At 29.4% G+C, this 24,157-nt stretch overlaps 2 protein-coding genes across 3 annotated transcripts in view; one reads left to right on the plus strand and one right to left on the minus strand.

Annotated features, from left to right (window-relative positions):
• Window positions 1-16,741, minus strand: part of LOC113376949 (ankyrin repeat and sterile alpha motif domain-containing protein 1B-like) — a 66,533-nt gene extending 49,792 nt beyond the window's left edge. The window contains exons 1-9 of the mRNA XM_026617077.1: window positions 16,544-16,741; window positions 16,017-16,097; window positions 14,524-14,680; window positions 14,174-14,442; window positions 13,707-13,933; window positions 13,275-13,395; window positions 11,800-11,968; window positions 10,344-10,781; window positions 5,922-6,135 (exon numbers count right to left, since the gene is read on the minus strand). Of these exons, the coding sequence (XP_026472862.1) occupies window positions 5,922-6,135; window positions 10,344-10,781; window positions 11,800-11,968; window positions 13,275-13,395; window positions 13,707-13,933; window positions 14,174-14,442; window positions 14,524-14,680; window positions 16,017-16,097; window positions 16,544-16,647 (1,780 nt within the window). The 5' untranslated portion in view covers window positions 16,648-16,741. The remainder of the gene's footprint in view (window positions 1-5,921; window positions 6,136-10,343; window positions 10,782-11,799; window positions 11,969-13,274; window positions 13,396-13,706; window positions 13,934-14,173; window positions 14,443-14,523; window positions 14,681-16,016; window positions 16,098-16,543) is intronic.
• Window positions 16,742-17,115: 374 nt separating this feature from the next.
• Window positions 17,116-23,937, plus strand: LOC113377925 (transmembrane 7 superfamily member 3-like). Of its 2 annotated transcripts, XM_026618385.1 has the most exons (8): window positions 17,116-17,328; window positions 17,402-17,716; window positions 18,025-18,278; window positions 18,343-18,517; window positions 19,448-19,612; window positions 19,990-20,145; window positions 22,578-22,838; window positions 23,301-23,937. In XM_026618385.1, exons 1-8 carry the CDS (start codon window positions 17,244-17,246, stop codon window positions 23,465-23,467), a joined length of 1,578 nt encoding a protein of 525 aa, XP_026474170.1. In that variant the 5' UTR covers window positions 17,116-17,243; the 3' UTR covers window positions 23,468-23,937. The 2 variants fall into 2 exon arrangements, with proteins under 2 accessions (XP_026474170.1, XP_026474171.1); XM_026618386.1 differs by lacking the exon at window positions 17,402-17,716.
• The last annotated feature ends 220 nt before the right edge of the window (window positions 23,938-24,157 follow it).

Here is a 24,157-nt window from a genome sequence, read left to right on the forward strand (position 1 = left end):
TAATGATAAAAAACAATTTTCAATTATATTTTTGAAGGTATGCGACAATTTCAGATTATACTGTTGACTTGAAGATGAATTATTTTGAAATTATCGAGACTTATGAACTGCTGTGCTGACTTTTTAAACGACGTGGCTTTATAGATCGGCAACCCAAACGGTTGTCCAATCTCTATCTGATGAATTTATTATTATAATTTTTGTAATACTGATAAAATATTATTCATTTGGGAACATATTGCTATCTATATTTCCAAGTAAAAACCGATGTCACTACAGCTTGACATCATACTGTCCGATGCGTATCGTATCTAAAACTTTAAAATTGAAATCTCGTAGCTCTAACCACTAATGCACGGAGAGCCCAAAATATTAAAATGCATCTTTAAAAAACGTCTTGTGATAACTCTAAAAATTACTATATTCTTGAGCTAGTTGATATTATAAAATGGTGTTTATTGGAATTAATAAATTTTGTTGATTTCTATTACATTTTATAGCTTAATTTGAAAGGGGTTTCGAACGCATATTTCATTTACAAAAATAAATTTTAAATTTCTTTCTTCTAGTTGCATTTTATGGTCACAACCGTCAACTAATTTGCACTTTGTACCGCGATGCATTTTTATGTTTTGTTTGTTTCTTTATTCAAATTCCAATCACGATAAATCGTATAATGATCAATAATTTTCACAGAAATTATATACAGCACATAATTATTATTGGTGAAAATTACAACATGAGACGAAGGAAGGTCAGGCTCATAAGCATTGTACACTCGGAGTCGATAATTCAAAAACGCAAACGAGACAATAAGAAAAAGTTTCGATCAAAATGTGGAAATCTGACAAAACTGGTAATTAAAAAAGGTTATAGATTTCATTACGATATTTCTTATATATAATGCATATACAATCGCCATGTTATTTTTAATTATTTTTCATTTACAGCCTGCCCATATTACAAGGACATTCAGAAATTGTTCTGACATATTATTGTATGACTTGTTTGAAAAGCAACCCAGCAGTTGTCAATATCCTATTTCTGACATATTATGACTATGCTTAATAGTATTTTTGACTGCATATTTTTATATGACTTTTTTTTGACTGCATGCCACGAAATTAAGGCGATTATCATTTGAGATTAAATTTGAAATATATCACGCTGCCTGATATCGTGCTGACCGGGGTTGGGACTAGTTTGTGCTAGCACACGTCCTTATTACGCTACAGCGGGCTCAATACTATCACAATGTGTATAGTTATATCTTTACGCATTAATTTTATATAGGAATTAAATTTTTTGAACATATTATCGCATAATTAATTAATATCAATCTAAATATTCAAACTTTTAATAAAAAAAATATTAAATAGAATTTTCAAGAAACTAAAAGAAATTATTCAGAAACAGACAAAATAAAGTTTGATTATCAGATTTAATATTAACAATCTATCATGTTTTTATTAAGTTTATGTATTAACATACAAATAGAAGAATGCGAATAAACGATCAGTGATTAGTCTGCTAGTTAAAATTATTTTATCAGGTGTGAAAATAAACAACGAACATATTTCGATTAACTTCTTCCATTTGATTTTGAACACATGTGGTCTGAGTAACATGTGCATTTTCTTTCAGAAACGAGTGAATGTCTTAATTATATTTTATGATTAGATTAAATTACGAGTTAAATACAAATCAGCTATATAATTAGATATATAGAATTGTACGATTAGCAAACTGCCATTATTTATAGTAGTTATCAATGCACTAAGCACTTATTATTTTATCCTTGAGCAAAATGCATATCACATGAATAATCAGATTTCAATTTAAATACAAGTATTTAAGAATTATTCATTAATTATTAGTTTGATTTTGAAGTAAGAAAATGAATTTAGTAGATGTAATCCGCCGCATTATATAACGAGTAAATTTAACACTTGTTTATTTTATTAGCGAGGTTTCAGAATAGATTTTATATATGTAGAACACTAATCACAACAAATAGATGAGGATAAATTGGTTACTTTTAAAAGCCTAGATTTTTTTTGAGATGAGAACTTGTACACCAGCAACCGAGTTTTTAGCAATTAATACATCATTCAATTCTAAATTCTACGAGTCAAAAATTAGCCATAAACAATTTAATTTGATCAAAGAAAATTCTTGGAAACTAGATTGATAAAAATTTTCATACCCTTCAACACATTTCCATCGTCTTAAATTGGTATGGTAGTAACTAATAGAAGTTTTTTTACATACAATCCTTTAACAATAATAATAGGTTTAAAACCCTATATAAATTTTGTATGAAATTGCAATCAACGAAATAAATTTCCAAACGACTTGATACTAATTAAAATGCAGTGAAACATAATTGAAAATACTAAATAATTTAAACAACAGCAGGCATTTTAACCATAATAATTGCATCCATTTTTTTAAATTAGTTCAAAGTGCAATGCGTTTTTAATTACTTTTTATTACGTGATTTTTAAATTTATAAGATTCTTTGATTCTTCTTTATAAGAATTTATAAGATTTCTTTATACTTAATTTATTGTTTACTGGTTTTATTGATTATGCAAATTACGTACTACAAATTTTTATATGACATTATCAAAAAAAAGTTTATGCAATTGAGCATATTTTCAAATCAAATTCATTTGTGTCATTTCATTTTTGAAAAAAAAAATACAATTAATAATAGAACGAAACAGGCATATAAAAAAAACAATATGAAAAAAAATTATCACGTCTAGTATTTTTCTCGATACCTTCGGTAACCTTCCTCAACGCCTATTTCTTTACGGTACAATTGATCTCATTCATACAATAAATCGCAAAACTAAACCAATTGTTTTCGCATATTTATTAATATAAATGCATGTTTGAATAAATTATACGCCTTATAGAAATGGTTGGCATTGATGCGTATAATATGTAGTATTGCAGTCATAAATTTATACAAGCTGACAACTGATCGTTTGAAACACCTGATTTCTTGCATAGAAACATTATATTAGTACATTACATACGTACTATCAAGAGGGAATAAACTTTATGATAGTAGATTATTTTTTTAAATATCGTACCAGCAAACGCAATAAATTAAAAAAATAAATCAAAATATTAACGATCATTGAAATTAAGTTAATGAAAAATTGTTTTGCTAGATAAAAGCAATTTATTAGCAAGAGATAAAATTCATTGTGAATAATTTTAGTATGACAGTTTATGATATAATATGTAATAATATAATATGTAATTGGGATGTTGATTAAAAAAAAAAATTCAAATAACATCAAATGATTGAATAATTAAAGAAAAATAATCATACAATTACACGATGTTCTGGAATTAAAACAAATATGTTGTATTGTTCTCCAGATATCTCAAGAACGACTTTTCTGTTGCAAGAGAGAGAGAAACATGATATTTGAGCAACATGCTCATAAATTTGATATCGTATCACAAGATTCGAAAACTTCGTTATGCTATTTTGATATGTTGCAACATACCAATAGTAAGATAATGTAGATCTAGAATTAGAATCATTCAAATTCGATTCAAATTAGGAAATATAATTCATACAAAGCTACCGCGAAGCATCAGCTATCGAGGGTTAAAACATCACTTTCTCTAAAAAATGGAATATCTGAGTTCAAATTTTATTGATCTTATTATGTGTTTTTGATTCACTTTACTTTTGTCAACAGTATATATATTAAAACTCCAGCTACCGAGGGTTAAAATATCACTATCTCCAAAAAATGGGATATCTGAGTTCAAATTTTATTTGTGTTATTATGTGTTTTTGATTCACTTTACTTTTCTCAACAGTATATAAATTATTACTTAACATTATCTAAGTAAAAATGAAAAAAAATAAGTTCTATGAATTCTTTCACTTCACAATTATATGCAAAAATATTTTAAACTTTGGAAATAAAATTTTATTTTACTAACTTTCCGAACGAGAAGTTTGTTTTCGCCACAAAATCCGATTTGCTAATTATATGTTTCCTGAATGTTTTAAGTATTCCTAACGGTCGAGCCATTTCTTTAGACTGAATGTGCCAAATTGTGCAAAGTGCAGAAATGTGCAAAGCTTTTCATCTACATCAAAAATCCAGAAACGCTTTTGAAATTTCACAAACTGCTCAAAAAATATCAAAAAAAATCATGGTGATTTTGGTTTTTGGTAAAAATCGGCATTGTTGTTTCTTCGTAATTAATTGTAGAATTTTTTACACGATAATGATAAAACTCTGAATAATGATAAAATTCATCGTCGTAACGAACATGCTAAAATATTATATTAATATTGAATATGATAATATAATATTTTATATTTCATTATATTGATATTCATAATTTGTTATGTTATGAGACTACAAAATGGAGTTTAATTATAAATGTTCATCAAAATGTGGAATTGTGGGACGCGTTTCTCCAAAATTTATCAATTTATCAATTTAAAATATCGTCACAATTTTATAAGTTGCTACATCTTAAACCTTATTGTTTAAACCGATTATTACAACTTGCCTAAAGGCAAAATGTTACTTCATCTAGTTACTTTTAATTTGGAAATTAAGTAGAAGACGAAACTAAATTTGCGAAACATTAAGATATTTTAAAAATCGTTATCACTAATCTATTTCGTAAACGGCTACCTTTACATACATTTTCAAAAATAGACAGGTCAGAGTGAAGGCATGTTAAGACATTGTGATAATTGCTTAACTTCCAAATTAATATATTACAAAAAAGGCAAAGAGATCTATGGTTAACGGTAAAATACAATTGAAAGATTGAAAAAAAATTAAATAAAATGAAAGAATATGAAGAAGTGACTAGAAAACTGAGATATTATTTAAGGGGGTATTCTACTGTAGAATTTTGACAAAATCGAAAAATTTTTTTTTCATATTTTCAAAGTTTAGTTATTCAAAAATATGTCATTAAAAGGATTTTTCAAAATTACTATTATTTCCTGAGTTATAGCCGTTTTAGTGACGTGGCCGCGGTTCGGGTCCGACCGAGTCTCAAAACTTTGAACGCGTTTTTCTCGGAACTACTTTTTTCGAGCTGGCGGTAAGGATATCTCGAGTTGTAATGAACCGATTTACTTCAAATTTGGAGAGGATCTTCTCTATACATCGCTTTATCGCGTGAACCTTGCCCAAAACTATAACTTTTTATTTAGTATTTTTAAAAAATTCGGAATTGTTAAAAAAACATGGAAAAAAAAATTTAACTTATCCAAGGGTCATACGATAGCAGCATCTATAATAATTAAGAATCCATCTATTTTTTATGTTTGAGATCACCAGGAGGGTTGGAATCATGCACGCCAGGACACCCTCTTTTTTTTGAGTCCCCACTTTGACTGCTCATAACTTTGTGAATTTTATTTTTTTTGAATAATTTTTAATGTAATAATAAAATATCAATAAACAAATGATAAAATAATCGATAGTAAGAATATTATTTGTTTCCTTTATACAGCGCTTCAAAAACCGGGCGAAATTCATGCTTCTACAGTAGAATACCCCCTTAAATCGTCAGTTTTACATTGATCGTGTTATGTTTTGGCAACACAACAAACATAGAATCAATCCCGTACGTCGTTACTTTTCAAAAAAAAAAAAATACCCTAAATTATAACTTGATAGATCATATAGAGATACGTCATGTACGAATAATTGAAAACGTCGCTCATAGCCGGCATGCATCGTTCGTATGCTGTGCCTAGTTCATAGACAGACCTATGACGAGTTAAACTTTGAAACTGTCGCGTGTAATCGTCAAAAGTCAGCAAAAACATGTTTGCGAAACAATTTTCTTGTCCCCAATAATCCACTAAAAATGTGCAATATTTAAAATTAAAATATATTTCCACTAACCTGCAAAAGGAACATCTCCAACGAACTCCTCCACGCAATCCGTCGAGGCGCTTCGATCAGACAAAGACACGCTGGACGAAAGCGACCCGCTCGATGCCCCCAGGGAAGCCAGTGGAACGCCCGTTGAATCACGGGGGTCAGTTTCGGTTTCTGTTTCACACTCGCGATGAGCCTCACCGCCCATCGAATTTAGCATTGAACGACGCTTATATTCCTGTAATTGAAATAGATAACGCAAACTTCATCGATATTCAATTGTATAAAAAAGCAACAGACAATTTTATTTGACATGATTTTATTTCAATTAACAGCATTTAACCCTTTCGCTACGAGAGGGTTTTCCACAGGAGTGTCGTTGCTGTACGAAACGGCGTGTCCATTAATAGCGCTACTGAACGGAGCAGGCACAACGATTTATATTAAGATATTTCTATTATTATTAATAAAAATGTATTGAATTAAAATTTGCGCTTCTATTGAACTAAAAAACACTAAAAATTAAAATTACCAATAGTATAACTCATATTGATATATTTTGAAACAAAGACCGATACAATACATGTCGGCACCCGTACACACGGCACGTCGTACGGATATCGTCCATGAACGACACTCGTACACACAGGTAGTGGAGGGGATGTCGTCCATAGACGACATTCGTAGCGAAGGAATTAAAATACATCTATTCCGTATTTAAAGAGAAAAAGAAGGATTTCCACGATTACCAAATAAAAAAATCATCAATAAAATCGTATAATAAAGAAGCTCTTATGAAAAAAACACACAAAAGAGCATATTGTTCAGCTAATTATCAAACGGGAATCGAATAATTTATATTTCGATTTCAATTGATATACTCTATATCAAAACTATCAGATAACGAGTTATTATTATTGCTTCAAAGTTAACGAAAATATCGCCTGGATTTGGCAACAACTCAACGTTTTAATCCGATCAATTGATAAAACGTAACTTATTTTTCCTAACTCCACAATGATAAAACAAACCCAATGAGATATAAACCCAACATTTAGACATATATTTTTTCACATCGTTACTGCTCATGTTACTTAGGTGGTCGGTCTCAATAACTCTTATCATCCCATATTAGTAACATGCAAACATATAAATAATTTACATAAATAAAAATTATGATCAAATGATCAAATACATATATAACAGTGCAATTCACATGAATTGAAAATAAAATTATAATAAATTACGAAGCGCAATAAAAATATACACGTAATAAAAAATAAATAAATTTTATAATTTTATTTAACAAAATAAGAGCACCGAACATGATACTTATACTATTTCGAAACAATATTGAATACCATGGTGCATAATAACTTTTTATAGCATGTATGTGCATGCAAATAACAATTTAAATTACATAACAATACCAAAAACATAACCACATCATTTTGAATCTACTTAAAACAGAAAGTTCTAATTAATTATAAAGTAATAATTAATTCACTTAGAATTTACACATTGCATAGAGTTTCTTAAATAAAAAAATACATATAAAATACATAACATATATTAGTGGAAAATACATATTTTAGTAAGCAATACTAAATATCTTAAATACTAGTATTCACATAAGCACTATTCATACAAATATTACAATAATATGAAAAATACTGAATGTTGACATGAGTTGGTAACAGAGTGGTCCATCGGGGCAATCGGGGCAATCTGAGTTGCAGTAAGCATATAAGTTTTTCACTAAATAACGTTGCTAGAATGAACATAATATTTATATGTGTCGTTAAATTGTAGCAAAAAATCTCTAAATATAAAGTTGTTCCACGTTTTACGTAAATCCAGATTAGACTATGGGACTATTTTCACTTATGTAGCATCAAGTAAAATAATGTAAATATAAATAGTAAGAAAAAGGAATAATATAATTTCAAATTTTTCTACATGGTTCAATGGAGTTCAGGTATATTTGTGATGGTCCACTTGAGTCACCAACTCCTCATATATATTTCATTGTTTTAGGGAAACTTTTATTATAGCAAATGAATTTCAAAATGTGATTACAAAACATATTTAAAATATTCGATTTCAATATAGTAGTTTATTCTAATATTATTTACATATAATATAGAAAAAAACAGAGGTTAATCAAAGACATAGAAATTTACAATGATGCATTTAACGTATTGGTGATTTATTTATATCATGATTAATAAAAATATTTCATGATTTTATAATTGTTTACTTTATTGTGATTCAACTTTCAAGGAAAACCGCATGTTTACTCTTCAGGGACTTTGATTAAACTTCGCATGGTGAAGAGTTTGCAGTCAAACCAAACACCTTAACATATTATAGGCCTATGAGAAGTGGCTTAACTATTATACTATAAAAATTAATTCAAGTTGCAAAAAATTGCAACTGACTGCTCTTTAATTGATGCAGCTATCGAGACATATTGATACGGAACACTATACGCGTACGTACACGCGCGATCTATTTTTCGCAACTTTAAATAATTTTTAGAATTGAACCACTTTTCATAGGCTTATAATATTTTAAGGTGTTCAGTTTGATTTTAAAATCTATCATCATGCGTTTCATCAAAATCCCAGAAGAGTAAACATGAAGTACTTCTTGTTGGATAAAAATTCATGGAAAATACATCGAACTAGTTTCTTGTAATGAGTGCGTGTTTGGGGTAAGTTATACAACAAATTTAGATATTTACATTGCACACACACACACACACACACACACACACACACACATATATATATATATATATATATATATATATATATATATATATATATGTATACATATATGCATATACATATATATAAAAAGTGGGTCAAATTATTTGGCACAAGAAGGGGCACAATTGCAATTCATGTTCTATAAGATTTTCCGAAGAAACCACAGCTTGAAACTGAATTTGAGCATGTGAAATTTTATAGAGAAATAATGTTTATACATGAACTTATAATAAAAATAAAATAATATTTAAAGGTTAAACACTTCAAAAGCCTATAATATTTTAAGAAATTTGTTTTGACAATCATCTCTATAACCTAGTCTTGTAAAATAATATTTAAATATTTAGAGACAACAACTATTTGAAATTCTTGAAATAACGAAACCAATATCGCGATGTGCACCGATAAACTTTTTGGCCCATAGAATTTGATCCGCCCTAAATATACATATATAGTGCCCTCTCCCAACCAAATGTTTCAGCATGCACAATAAATGATATATAATGAGTTTTCTACAAAATGCACATACATATACATATAATATTTAATCGAAACTGTAATCATTCATTATGCAAAAATGGCTATAAACATGCTTCAATCATGCTACATTGCATTCATATGTTTAATATACGGAAATATTAGACAAAATGCATACATTATATCACTATTAATCCTTTCGCTACGAGCGTCGCCTATAGACGACATCCACGTGACTACCTGTGTGTACGAGGGTCGTCTATAGACGATATTCACATAACGACCTGTATGTACGGGTGTCGCCTATAGACGATATCCAGTGTTTCAAATCTGGCTTCAATATTCATCACTCTGAGTTAAATTATTGACAATTATAATTTTTAGTTCTTGACAAGTGAAATTTGTATTTTTTAAATATAGTTTTATTGATAATTTTAATTAAATGATCTGATAAATTATGTTTTTGTGCTTGGTTCATTCAGAAGCGCTATTGGGAGGCCCGCTGCTCTATACAGCAGTGTCACTCCTGCTTAAAATACTGCCGTAGCGAAAGCATTAAATATTTTGATTACTCTATAAGATGTTATCACGCTATATAATATTCTTTATTATAAGGACACTTGAATTAACGATTGTGTTAAATAAACTACTAACAATTTGATTATTTTACTTTATACATCACAACATAAATCACGAAGATGATCACAAAATGAAAGTGAATTCTTATACTAACAATAAGAGATCGTACACCCCACACGCAGATGTATTTTAATGGCAACATGATCACAAATGCTAATTTACATTATTAGCATAATATATTAGGTCAATTTTTAACATAGGTACTATAACTCTAATCATGGAAGTCGGTTTGTTTATATTTACATCTAAATAAAAACTATTTCCTAATACTCATTAACCCCGGTATCATATATAAAGTAACATTAACATTTTAAATATTACGATTTGTCAAAATTGCACAGTCTATGTTGTGTAATATCACAATAAGTCGCGTCACAGGAATAATAAAATAATTTGTCACTTGACAAAAATTCTTTACATTAGATATAAAAGCATTCTAAATACTGTAGATATCATAGGATAAACGCTGTCTGTCAAAAATGCAATTGAATATTTGAAACTATAAACACAAAGAAACCTTTGAATAACTCTCATAAGATGAATTCTATTCACAAACCTGACTTAGCGGCCTGATACGTTCATGTATGCTCTTTTCAGCCTGAAGCGCTGATGGTGGTGGATGCTCAGGAGTCGGCGGTTGTTGGTAGTGTGTCGGACTCAAAGGCGTTGCCACAGATGCATTGCCGCGACTAGATGCGTCAGGATGCCGCTTAAGTTTACGCCGAGGATTCTGCATTCTCATCGGGACGTAATCTGAAGCTTCAGCAACTCGCAAAAAATCCTCTTGACCCAGACTCAAGCCGGCAGTAAGGGTGTCAAGATCCCCATGACTGCGAACCCCACTTCGTGCTAAGAACAGGTATTCGTATGCGCCTGTCAGCGATCCAGGCGTACCGGCGCCTGTACTTGTACCAGTACACGAAGAAGACAACGGGGTGAGATGTGTGGGTGATACTGACAGATTTCGACGCGGAGGCTTCTTTGGGGGAGTGGGCTAAAAACAGATAATCACATTCCTTGGTAATGTGAAATGAAAAATCTTGCAGTCAAACAGAGCAAAATTGTAACTTATTTTTTTATAATGTTTCTTACATAAGCAATGTCTCTTAAAAAAACATTTAAATGATAATGATATAGCTTAATATCCTATTATATTTTAATTTTTTTATTTAAATTTGCCAATTAAGGGGGTATTCTACTGTAGAATTTTGAAAAAATCGAAAAAAATTTTTTTTCATATTTTCAAAGATTAGTTATTCAAAAATATGTCATTAAAAGGATTTTTCAATATTACTATTATTTCCTGAGTTATAGCCGTTTTAGTGACGTGGCCTCGGTTCGGGTCCGACTTGTCTCAAAATTTTGAACGCGTTTTTCTCGGAACTACTTTTTTCGAGCTGGCGGTAAAGATATCTCGAGTTCTAATGAACCGATTTACTTCAAATTTGGAGAGGACCTTCTCTATACATCGCGTTATCGCCTTTCCCAAAACTATAACTTTTCATTTAGTATTTTTAAAAAATTCGGAATTGTTAAAAGAAAACATGAAAAAAAAATTTTTTTTTTCAAACTGCCGCCATTCAAACAAATTTTTTTTTTTATCCAAGGTTCATACGATAGCGGCATCTATAATAATTAAGAATCCATCTATTTTTTATGTTTCGGATCACCAGGAGGGTTGGAATCATGCACGCCAAGACACCCTCTTTTTTTGAGCCCCCACTTTGACTGCTCATAACTTTGTGAATTCTAATTTTTTTCTTTAATAATTTTTTTATGTAATAATAAAATATCAATAAACAAATGATAAAAAATCGCTAGTAAAAATATTATTTGTTTCCTTTATACAGCGCTTCAAAAACCGGGCAAAATTCATGCTTCTACAGTAGAATACCCCCAATATTTAACAAGAGGATTGAAGTTGATCCTGTAATTGAACTTGAAAATAAAATCATATTATAAATATCGACGGCGATATTTTTCACTCTATTAATCCTATGAAAGCAGCTCACCGATACTTTGTTGGGTACGTGTCCGTTCTGCAGCGAATTCATAGTTACATAGCCGTCCGTCGTGTTACTCCGATTCTCTGCGGAACAAGCTCGCGGCCTGACGGGTCTAGTGCAGTGTTCTGGACTCGCAGTATTTTCCGGGCTCGCCGATTCTTCAGGCGCCGATTCACTGGCGATTCGTCGATTTGGCAAATGATGTCGAGAGGTGATGATGCAAGCGGAACGAAAATACAAAACACAAAACACACTACATTGCATGGACCAATATATGTTAAATTAATGGCTTTTGATCCGCTTATGAGTGACAAAATTCGAAATTGCAGTGAGGCATAAATAAACAAAATAATGGGATAACAGTATTGACATGTTGATGATAACAGTCATAGGCAACTTCTCTTTAATCCCAACCCTTTTTGCAATAATATGCGTAAACTTATAAAGGCTATTTTAAATTATAATCAAACGTATAAACATCTAAAAAAAACTAAACGTGGTAATAGCCAACAACATCACATATAAAATAATATGAATTTTTTTTTCCATCATATTCCAGAAATACAGATTTTTTCCATTTGCACATTTTTGGTTTAGTAAAAATATGCCTACATTTCAATAAAGTAAAACAAAAAACGATATTGCATTTTTTATTACTATTATATGAAGGAACGTATATATAGGCTATAAAAACACCATCTCACAGCAAGTCACACTATGTGCATTTATAATATTTAACCTGCGAACTATCGGAAGCGCAAAAAGATTCAAATGAAACTGATTTTCTTTTAACACACAAATTACTCATCAAAACATATTGATCGTCGTCGTTCTTTTTATCATTAAACGGGCGTACAGAAGGATCATATATGCAAGCCTTGTTGAATAATTTCGAAATATGATTTGAAGACACAGTATCTTTATAATGCGTAGGTAATGATCGAGTCGAACCGTTTATATTTTTAAAGCGAAATGAACCCCACATTGGTACATACGGACTTTCGATACTCAAATTGCTCAAAGACCTATGGTTACAGAATTAAAAAAAAAATCATATATTAATTTTGCATTTAAAAAATTGAATATAATTATTGTCGCATAAAATGATCGTTTGTATTAAATCATGTTCACAATTAATCATGATTACATATCATGGGTATAAATAAAAAAAATATTCAAAATATAAGAAATTTCACTATACTGTGTGTGCAACTGCTAACTGAAATCCTATACAAATATACAACAACAAATAATATTCATGCAAGGTTTGAATCGAAATCAAAATGTCAAAGAATTAATAAATGTTCACATAAACTCATGACAAGAAATGAATAAGTACAATTTACGAAATAAATTGATTTAATTTATATGAATTCGATTTTTATTGAAAACTACGATTAGTTGTGGAGGATCAAATTTTTTTTTTGAAAAAATTTATTGATAAAAATAACAAAAACAACAATTTATAAAAAAAAACTTACTTGTAATGAGTCGGCGAATAACCATGCGTCCTGACATTCTCATAGGGGCTTCCAAGGGGAATTGGTGGCAAAGGAGATGAATCTTCGCTTTCCATGTCGTAACTATTACACGAACGATGATCTGAAAATATGAAAATTTTATATTTAAAAATATAAAAAGAGTATTTCAGTCTATTGACGATAATATATGTTTTAAAAAAATCTCTTCATTTTATAATTGATAATCCTAATAATAAAAAGCCCTTTCGGTATATTTTGTCACCATGCTTGTAAGTCAACTTAATTGAGGAAATGTACCAATACCATTTATTTGAAATATAATCGTACGGCACGGATATTAAAATAAAACAAGCTGCAATATGAATACTATTCTAAATTGAACTTTCAATAGTGCAAATTTATAAACCATTTATTTGAAAATATACAACTTACTATTAAAAACATCTACTATGCTCCTCGTCACATGTGCTGGGAATTGCTGCAATAATTGTAATGGAGTTCTACCAGCTGCATCTCTCGCTTCTTGATCAGCACCACGTCGAAGCAGCAAGGCGACAACGTTTGCTTTTCCACATAGAGCTGCTTCGTGTAATGCGGTGCCGGCTGGTGTTAGTAAGTTGACAGAAACACCAGCTTGAAGCAAAACTTCTACCACTTCTCTGTAATTCATAAAAAAGATTTCTCTTCATCATAGATTCTATAGATTCTTATTCTATGATGTATAGAGTATAACCCCAATTGAAGCATTAACTAGGTGTCAGCTTAAAAAAAAATTTGCAAATTTACATACCCTATATTAAAAAGTATCGGTAACGTTATGATTGCAAACGGCTTTTTCAACTAATTATGTATTGCTTGGATAAAACTAATACTAAACATTAGAGATATATGAAACCTACTTGTGACCATTGCGACTAGCTAGATGAAGTGGTGAATGGGGCAAAGGATTTCCAGTCCTTGGACATTTTAATGGTTCTAGCAATCCGGGTCTAGCGCCCACTAGCATTCGAACGGCGTCCAAGCGACCATACTGTGCAGCTAAATCCAGTGGCGTCTCACCGCGCCCATTTTTCACCGATGGATCTGCATCGTGACGCAATAAAAGCGCCAACACGGCTCTGTGACCATGTTGTGCCGCGCAGTGCAAAGGAGTTTCGCGATCAGAAGTCTGCAATGAATATAGATCATTCAGTTTTTTTTATAAATGAATAGATTTTTGTGTGAGCTTTCATACTAAACAATTTTATACCTGCAAGTTTGGATTTGCTGGTCTATGCGGATGTCGCAAAAGCATTCGGACAATGTCTTCGTGACCAGCCCAAGCAGCGAGATGCAAAGCTGAAGAACCACGAGCGTCGGCCATATTTGGCGACGCTTCGTGCAGTAACAACAACTGCACCACCTCTCTGTAGAAGTATAAATGAAAATTATATAAAGGTAATGCATTACGATAAACAAAATTATAGTATTTAAACTATATATACATATACATAATATATATATATATATATATATATATATATATATGTGACATTTTTTTGGCCAATAGTTTCTTTTCTAATTTAAATGATTCATCATCCTTTTTAATAAATACAAAGGGATTATTTCTTTACCATTTTTAGGAAATTTTTCTTATTTTTTAAAAAAATATTCTCCGAAGAAGGTTTTCTTTTAGTCTTTACTTTTGACAAATCTTTTAGTTTTCTACTTTCAGTTTTAAAATCTAAAATAGCAAAAGAAAAATTTACAGATTCTGTAAATAAAATTAGCTGCAATGATTGTAACCTCTGTTACATTGGAGAAAGCTCACAATATATTTGTAAAAGAATGAAGCAGCATGTCTATAACTCAAAAAATCCTAATCAATACAAAACAATGTTTTCGGAACACATAGAAAAATTTAATCATACTTTCACCGTTAAACATCCAAAAATATTATTCATGGAATAAAATACTGATCGTAGGAAGTTTTCTGAATCAATTTTGATTTTTCTAAATTCCTCCTGCGTAAATAAACGAACTTCTTCAGCATTTTTATTCGATAGCTATCAAAATTTAATAAACATTTGTAAATCTAAAATAATACTCAATTCTTAACTCATTTTGCAATTTAAAATTTGACATTTTGACAATTTGAGATTTTTTATTTTTATTTTGCAATTTGTTACTACTAGATTTAATAAAAATATTTTCTAAAAAAACAAAAAAATGCTCAAATTGATTTGATTTAAATCTAATAAAAAATTAAAATATTTTTATAATCTAAAAATGTATTCGGAAAGTTTTAACAGGTATTTATTTATTTATTTAAAAAAAAATGTACTAGTGTTATATTTATAGTATTCTCTCTAATATGACACAAACATAGTGTCAAAGCTGGTCCAAAGTCAACAAAGAAATCATATTATTATTTATATTTTTATTCGACTTATTGGCCAAAACAAATAATGTCACATACATATCAACATCGAAACAAACAGAATCAATATATGTATATATATATATATATATATATATATATATATATAGAGAGAGAGAGAGAGAGAGAGAGAATATAATTTTAAACATTAACTTATATGCAGCCAGGTAATTGGTTCATGTTTTAATTATTAAATTGACACTTACATGTCAAGCAATGTGAAAAAAAAAACATTAATATTAGAAGCCAAAAACAAAAAAAATATTAATAACACAGCTTATTAAAATAATAAAGTTTTATCTAGATAATAAAGAAGAACTTACGTATGTCCATTGAGAGCTGCATGGTGCAGAGCCGAGTAACCACTGCTGTCTTGTACATTAGCACCAGCACCTCTTCGAAGACTATGAAATTGACAGCACGATTAAAATACAAGTTTAGATTAGTTATTAGATTTATCATATTGCATTATATTATTAAACACTGAATTTATAAAATTTGTATAGTAAAATCATAAATCATATACAATATAATTTGATATAAATAATATAAGTTAATGTGTTACATTCCGTTGCGATAATAAGGTGCATTGTTTACCGTTAGATAAATGAATTATGTGACTAATATGTTTTGATTACAAATGCGATAATGTAAACACAGAATTGCATAATGACAATTTGACACATACACAATATTTTATGATTTATGTCAATTGTTAGGTTAAGAATGCTGAATTAGACAAATTTCACAAAGTTATATATTATAATATATAATTCAACAGAAAAAGTAAGAATCAATGTTTGTTTTCTATTAAATTAACAAATAACGTAAGATATATAACATTGCACACCTTGCCAGAGGGCCACTCCTCTTAGATTTCTGGGCTAGAATTTTTTCAACCACTGGTACATTGCCATTCCGAGCAGCTTCTAACAACTCGCTGTCTTTACCCATATCCTTCAATTTTAATTTATCACTCACATTTTACATAAACAATACAAAATTATACTATCGTGCACTAAAACACTAATTTGACTTAAGACGACTGCGCCATCTTGAACTTACTTCAACATGACAGTCAGCTGTGTTCAGTATTGTTGATACCAATCGCAGTACAGCCAATAATAAAAAAATAACACAAACAATAACAATAAGAGTTGGTGAAGTTCATTAAGAAAATGATGATTGTAACTCTAGATAATATAATAATATGATTGTAAGATGTATTCGTGAAATTGTTCTTGTTCATATTTTTCAGTGTTAACTCATAAAATTGTTTTAGTTCATAATTTGTTCTATGTTGTTATGTCAGTCATGCACGTAATTTATATCACTATTAAAAGTTTACCAATAATTTTGTGTGCATTATTTTTGAAATATACAAAATAATAAAACACGTTATTCAGTGTTTCAGATCCTTTTGTGGCAGCACTGACAGTTCTTTTGTTTAATTTTTGTAGATAATGTTATTGTATAGTTTTAATTGAATCGTGGTTGTTTTGTGATTTTGCCGGTGTAGTGAGTTTAACAAATAAAACTTAAATACTACAATGTTCTGTAGATTAGTGATTTGGTTTACTTTAACCACACTTATTACAAGCTCTGCCGCATCTGAAGTATTTGGGGATCGTACAGGTGATTATTCTTTATATATGTTTTATGTTCAACAATATTTTTTAAGCCAAAATTTGTTTATTTTGACTTCTAGTGGAAATATCATTGAAAAATGCTAATGGTCACAACCAAATTTCTTATGAACAACAATTCACTTTATTTGCTAATGAAATCTGGACATTATCAGTGAGAGATTTTCCTCCTAATATCAGCTTCGGCATTCTGCAAGTACATGCTTATGCCTATAATATAAGTTTAGCGTATTCTCAAAATATGACCTATGAAAATTCTGTGAATGGAACTAATGTTGGATTAAACATTAAGGAGGATAATGATCTTTACTTATTCAATACTGGTCCCTTTACTAACATATCTATAATGATAATTGTTACAGCATATGACGAATCAGGTAGTTCTTTTGTATATATTTTAGTTGTTAACAAGTGCCCATCAACATTTGGGCCAAAACGCTATGATATTTGTGTCAATTTATTGTATTCCACCATCGATACCTTGAACAAACTTGTTTCAAAGAATTTTGAAGTCATAAACAATAACTTCATTGAGCATTCTAAACATGCTCAGATTGATTGTTACATAACTTATTGATAATTTTGTACGATAAAGATTTAAATTGAATTTTGTATTTGTATAGAACGTGACCAAATATTTCAAAGGTATTCTATTATTACTTTTACTTATATTATTTTTTATTAGCCCCTGTGCCAGGCGGCTGTAACATGGAATTTCCAACTGAACAAGCCTCTTATTTGCAAGTGTATGATATTCAAAACTTACATAAGGTTGTAGCTGCGCCAGCATCCGTTCCAAACAGTATTTGTGGCAGACCCAATATTAAATATGATTGGTATCATTATTTTTTGCCGAGCCGTGATTTTTCAGAACAAAGTTACTTTCAATATCTGAAAGATATGGTAACTGTAGAGCAAATAATGAAGCATGGCGCTTTGGTAATTACTCAAAAAAATTAAATATTGAAAAGGCTATATGTTATAAAAAAAAAATATTTTTAAGAGTACTCAGAAATTTGGTCCAGCGGTAACTAGGTTGTACAATGCAATTATTGGAAACGGTGTTGTGGTTGCCTTAATTGCCTCTATAGAAAACACAACTTTTAAAGCAGCGTATGTTCCATATTTGACTTACTCATGTAGTTTGGTGTTCTCCGAAAATAGCTGTGATGTTTTACGTGAGTTTTTTGTATGAATAATATATTATATATTTTTTCATAACTGATATTTACTAAGAAGTCTTATCCTTGTTATAATATAATAGAAAGACGTGTACAAACTAGAGTTGTAATAATTATATACACTTGATTTGTACTAAAAGTTTAAATTTAATCGATTTTTTGATTTTATATGTTTGCCTCATATGTTTGCAAATGTCCTCCATAGAATGAATAATACCATATTTAAGAATAATTATAATATTATTGGGTTCATATGTGATTAGACATACCTCGAACTGTACACCTATATTTTACAGTTATTTTTGAGAAAATTTGCTATACTAATTTTTGTTTTTCTATTTTATCCTTTGAGTTGGAAATATGTGCCTCATTTTGTTTTTCAGTCTTGCTTACATAATCGATTACAAATAAAACATGATATATGTTTAATTAAGTATGTTAAGAACTTTAATAGTTTTTGTTTTTTTGTTTTCCGATTTTGTGTAGTCAGTGATTTTTAAGTTATTTTAATAACTATGAATTTTTCTCATTGTTTTATCAGTCATTATTATTTGTATTAATATAATATAATTGATGATATAATTAATATAATTGATTGATTACAATTATAATTAATTTTCTATTAATTTTCAATGTTGGTAGCTTTTTATCATATTTGATTGATACATTGGATATACGAGTACATCACTATAAAATATGAGTCATTTACAAGACTTTTTTTTATCATATTTATTTTTAAAATATTAATATATGTATAATAAGGCATTAATACAAACATCTGTAGACAGAAAAATTAAAAAATATAACTTACATTAAGTTGTCATAGAGAACATAATATTTTACTATGGTAAAAAAAATCTATTATTTTTATTCGCTGTCTTTGTAAATTATTGCAAACAACACAATATTTTGATGATTCCTTTTTAGCAACGACGTTTTCAAAAGTATTGTGTGGTATTACATTTGCCTTGGGTTTTGCGCTGTGTTTTTTTGGAAACAAACTAGAGCTCCTCCAGATTGCGGGAACTTGTAGTATCATTTGTGGTATATTGGCGTATATTGCATCCACTGCATTTTATTTGAGTGTTGACGGTAAGCAGAATATATAATATTTTCGTTATAATACTTTACACGTAAATGAAAATTTTAAATAATCATAGTCTAAAATTAAACTGATAATAGTAACATTTTAAAAATATAATCTTCAAGTATAAAATGTTTTTAAATCGTTTTGAATATATTGTTTTCTTTTAAATAATTTAATATAAATTTATATTATCTTGTATGTATTGAATTAGCTTGTATGTAAAGATTTTTTTTTTATTTTAACAAATGTATAGTAAACAAAGATATTAATATTGCTTCGTAATTACTAACTATATATTTATAATCATGATACAATTTGAATACAGATTCAATTATATTTTTTTCAATATTTTGTTCTAAAAATCATTTTCTTTTTTTTGCAGCTTGTCTTTGGATTTCAGTTTTATTTGCCACCATCGGAGGTATTTCAGCTTGCTATTGCCAATTTAGTGGTATGATATTTCGACTTTTGGGTTTGCTATTTTCAGGATTGCTCTTAGGATTATTGTTAGCCAGTTCTATTGTGTTTTATTCTCCAGGTAATTGATTTTGTTTAGTATTTTAGAATAAGCACTTGACTGCTTGATTTTAGAATAAGCACTTGCTTGTTTTAATTACTGCATTTAATTACTGAAAATTTGTTCATAAAAAGAAAAACAAGTATAATGATATTGTGTTATATGTTGTTATACTGTAAAAATTATGATGCAGTTGAACGTTGTACGTATATATATATCCCGTCTTAAGCTAGAAATCGTATAGGAAAAACATATTTCATAATTTTGGTATTGTAGATATTGATTTATACATTTATAAATTTTATTAAATATACGTAGTGGAATTATAACTACGTTATTTAAAATAATCACTTATTTTAGTTTGACAGTATTTTTTATGCTTAAGCAATTACAAGATTTTCAACTTTATTCGACTTTTGCGTTGCATCTGGCAGCTCCCTGTTAAATGTAACTCTTGTGATCTATCAGGATTGTATTTTTCTTAATTTCTTCTATGATTTTCTTTTTATGATGATACAATGCCTTTTGTCATAGCGTATTAAACAGAGGATAACAAATCTAAATCAAACTATGTATGTATTAAGTTGCAGGGACTCGCGTAACATGGCGTGTTATGCAAGACATCGTATTATGCGCGAATAAAGCGCGACGACTGCTTTAATCATAAAACTTTAGCGCAGTTTGGAGATAACGCGATACGAATGCTGTGTACTAATTCTGAGTTTCTTATAGCACGGTTCCTATACAACGCGTTAATCTGTTTCCATAGAACGCACTACGAAATAGGCTGAATTGTACGTTAAATCCGTGTTCTTTTAGCGCGATTTGGATAAAAATGGGATATGATAAAGATGAGACCTTGTAGCTGAAATAATTATTGAACAATCTTACGCGACTAGGATTTTGACCAAACTCAAAAAATATCTTTATGTGACCTCGAAAATGATCACTGGGTGGGTTTGTTCTATTGAACCCACAAATTTTAGAGGGCTATCGTGGAGATAAAATATGTTTCTGCCATTTGGTATCTCTATCAGTATATTGCGTCTTGTCATAATGCACCCGAAATGTTTTCTTTTGCGACTTCTCCATAGTCTTGGTCTTTGGCCGGGCGACTTCCTATAGCCGATTATTATTATTCGATCTCAATCTAACGTTTTGGCTCAAGTGATCGAAACTTTTAAACCTACATGTAACACAATTTTTTTAAGGGTTTTACGTCTTAAAATGCTATCAAGAGCGCATCAAAATAATTCACTTAAAACTGTGTATACAACAACGACAAAAAATCGATAATCGAATGTATGCTACCCACGAAACTTAACACGCAAATATCTTTGAACATTTTCTTGTATATATATATATATATATATATATATATATATATATATATAGGGTGGTTCTTAATATGGACATTTTCGAATTTCCTTGCTCCCAAGGGCTCAAATGGTTCCAAATTGATAAAAAAACAATTCTCTGAAAGTTTTAGCTCTTAATATTGTCTTTTAGATAGAGCGCAATTCAATCAAAGTTTTGTATGGAAATAGCATGAAAAAGTTTTCAAAAATTTTGCAGGGCGTCGAATTTTCAATAAAAAATGACACGAATTTTCACTTTTAATTCAATTGTCGCTAAGTTATACCTAAAAAATTTTTTGTTTAATTTTCAAAATTTTTTCCATGCAAGTTTTTTATAAATCAGTATACAAAATTTATTATGAATAGCAATGTGACTTTTTGACTTGTTAATGTGTTATACCGGCAATGGTTTTCTATTCTTCTATGATATTATTACGTTCTCTTTTTCTTGTTAACATTTTAACATGTTTTGTGGTAAGAATAGTGTCATTGATCACATCCCAATGGCCATTTGCAATAGCATTTAATATTTCTTTTGCGAATTTTCCAGAAATATCTGATTCTTGACACGGATCGATTCAAATTTGTTAATGTCAAATATGTCAAATAAATTAATTTTCCATAAATATCTGATTTTTGAGACTTTCTAGCTTTTGTCCAAAAATATTTGATTTTTTTTACTGTCAAAAGTTTTTGACCGAATTATGACAAATGTAATATAATATAATATAATACTTTGATTTTAATTCGTGATTTATAATATTTTTGTGACGTTTATCGTGAATGTGAAATCAGAAATCGATTTATCCCGAACTTTCTAGAAACATTTACAACTGTCATTTCGCAGTGTCTTGTTTTTTTTTTTAAATTCATAATAGTTAAAAGTTATTGAAATTTCCGAAATTTTAATATTTCGAAAATAAAATTTGATTTACAACCTAAGTTGGATATTTCAGAATATATTTGTTTCTTTTTGAATTCGCCCAAAATAATTGATTTTTTGAACTGTCAACAATTTAGTTTATGTCAAATATGTCTATGAGTTTTCCTTTTACGTTGATGTAACGATCACACGCAGATTCAATTTATTTTCAGAAAGTCTTCAGTTGGTACAATCCAATGCGGCATATTACACTGTGATGATAGCTGTTACGATTTTGGTGGCAATTTTTATTGCAATTACAACTTGTTGTGGCAACGAAATTAGCAGTGCTATTGTTGGTTCTACTTTACTGTCGTTGCCTATTGATTATTATTACGGGGGACATTTCCAATATGTTTTAATTAATACTATCCGTTATGCGATCGTGAATGATTTCAAGTATGCCGTTGTTACTCCACCTTTCCAATGGATAGGTAAGTGCTATAATATTTCTTTATATTTTTATAATGTTTTTTTTTTAACTTTTGAATTATACAACACCAACGTGGGAGTGCTACTTTCGTATATTTATATTATTTAAACCAATATTTTCCATAATTCTTGTTTTTGTTTTTCACTCGATTGATTTTACACTCGTATCATATATTGGTATATAAATTTTAACAATTATCGTCGGATGTGGGAAGACTTGGTTTTAATTTTAGCTGCCTTTGAATCTTATTCAGTAGCGAATTCTTAATCTGATCGAGAATTTTTGAGACTTTTGTTATCTAAATTCATACAAAAATGCACTTTTGGGAAATATAATACATATTGATAGTATTGATAGTATTTTAGTTGTATATAGGGTTCGCATAGCTTCCAAAGCGTCCATACTCATTAAGTGTGCGTTAATTAATGCTCAATCTATCTAAACAAGTGGTTATTTGAATCAGATGGCATTATTTCGGTGGTGCGCTTGGTTGCTGCTGTATTGGGAATTTGGATTCAATTGAGATCATTTTGCTCTTCCAGAAGAAATGTACCAGGAAGCATCAAGGGTCGTTTATTATCTCAAGGTCACAGGAGCTATGGTTCGGACAATGTTTTTTTATCTCCTTAATTTATATCTATACCTTAATGCCTTAATGAAGTGCAGATTTTAATAATTTCACTTAATCTCAAAGCTCCATAGTTTTGGTGATAACTTCGATATCTCTATAGAAGTATGTATTAGAATACTTAAGACATTATTTTTAAGTAATTAAGTATAAGAATATACACAAGCGCAATAAAAATTTCGATTCTATTTTTATAATATAATTTTAACATTGAGTTTGTTATTGAAATGTGAAGTATGCATTGATCAAAGGTCTACTGAAAATTTGAGTGATTTTATATGTTTCAGTGGCTAATAGGAGCCCTTCCAAAAGTTTCCCTTCTAAAGTAATATTTCGTATATTATAGGCAACACGAACCTCAATAAAACATTGGTTCTGGCTATTATGTTTAGTTTTGAAATGCAGAATCGCACTTATTCGTCGAGTCAATTCTTTCAATTAACTGAAATTTTGCATTACAGGTAGAACACCCCGAAGGTTGAGATTGTTAATTGTTTAAGTTTTATGTGTTAGAAATATTACTTCGGATGTTGTTCAGTTTTTATATGATATTATATTATAGTGCATGCGTTGTGATAAATAATAATAAATTTTTCGAGAAAGTTGTTCTTTATTTTTATAGTTTTAGCTTATTTTTGCATAAGTTTTTATTATAACTTTCTTGAAAATTTTATTGGATTAGTGATATTATG

Source organism: Ctenocephalides felis, unplaced genomic scaffold (assembly GCF_003426905.1).
Source record: "Ctenocephalides felis isolate EL2017-DRISC unplaced genomic scaffold, ASM342690v1 CF-g0.4_SCAFFOLD_01886, whole genome shotgun sequence".
Classification (NCBI taxonomy): Eukaryota; Metazoa; Arthropoda; class Insecta; order Siphonaptera; family Pulicidae; genus Ctenocephalides; species Ctenocephalides felis.

What these genes read in the sequence shown, in the direction of transcription:
- LOC113377925 (XM_026618385.1), top strand. Translation starts at nt 17,244, where the DNA reads ATGTTCTGTAGATTAGTGATTTGGTTTACTTTAACCACACTTATTACA. An exon ending in TACAGCATATGACGAATCAG is followed by an intron (nt 17,717 to 18,024) that starts GTAGTTCTTTTG and finishes ATTTTTTATTAG; the next exon opens with CCCCTGTGCCAGGCGGCTGT. An exon ending in TAATGAAGCATGGCGCTTTG is followed by an intron (nt 18,279 to 18,342) that starts GTAATTACTCAA and finishes AATATTTTTAAG; the next exon opens with AGTACTCAGAAATTTGGTCC.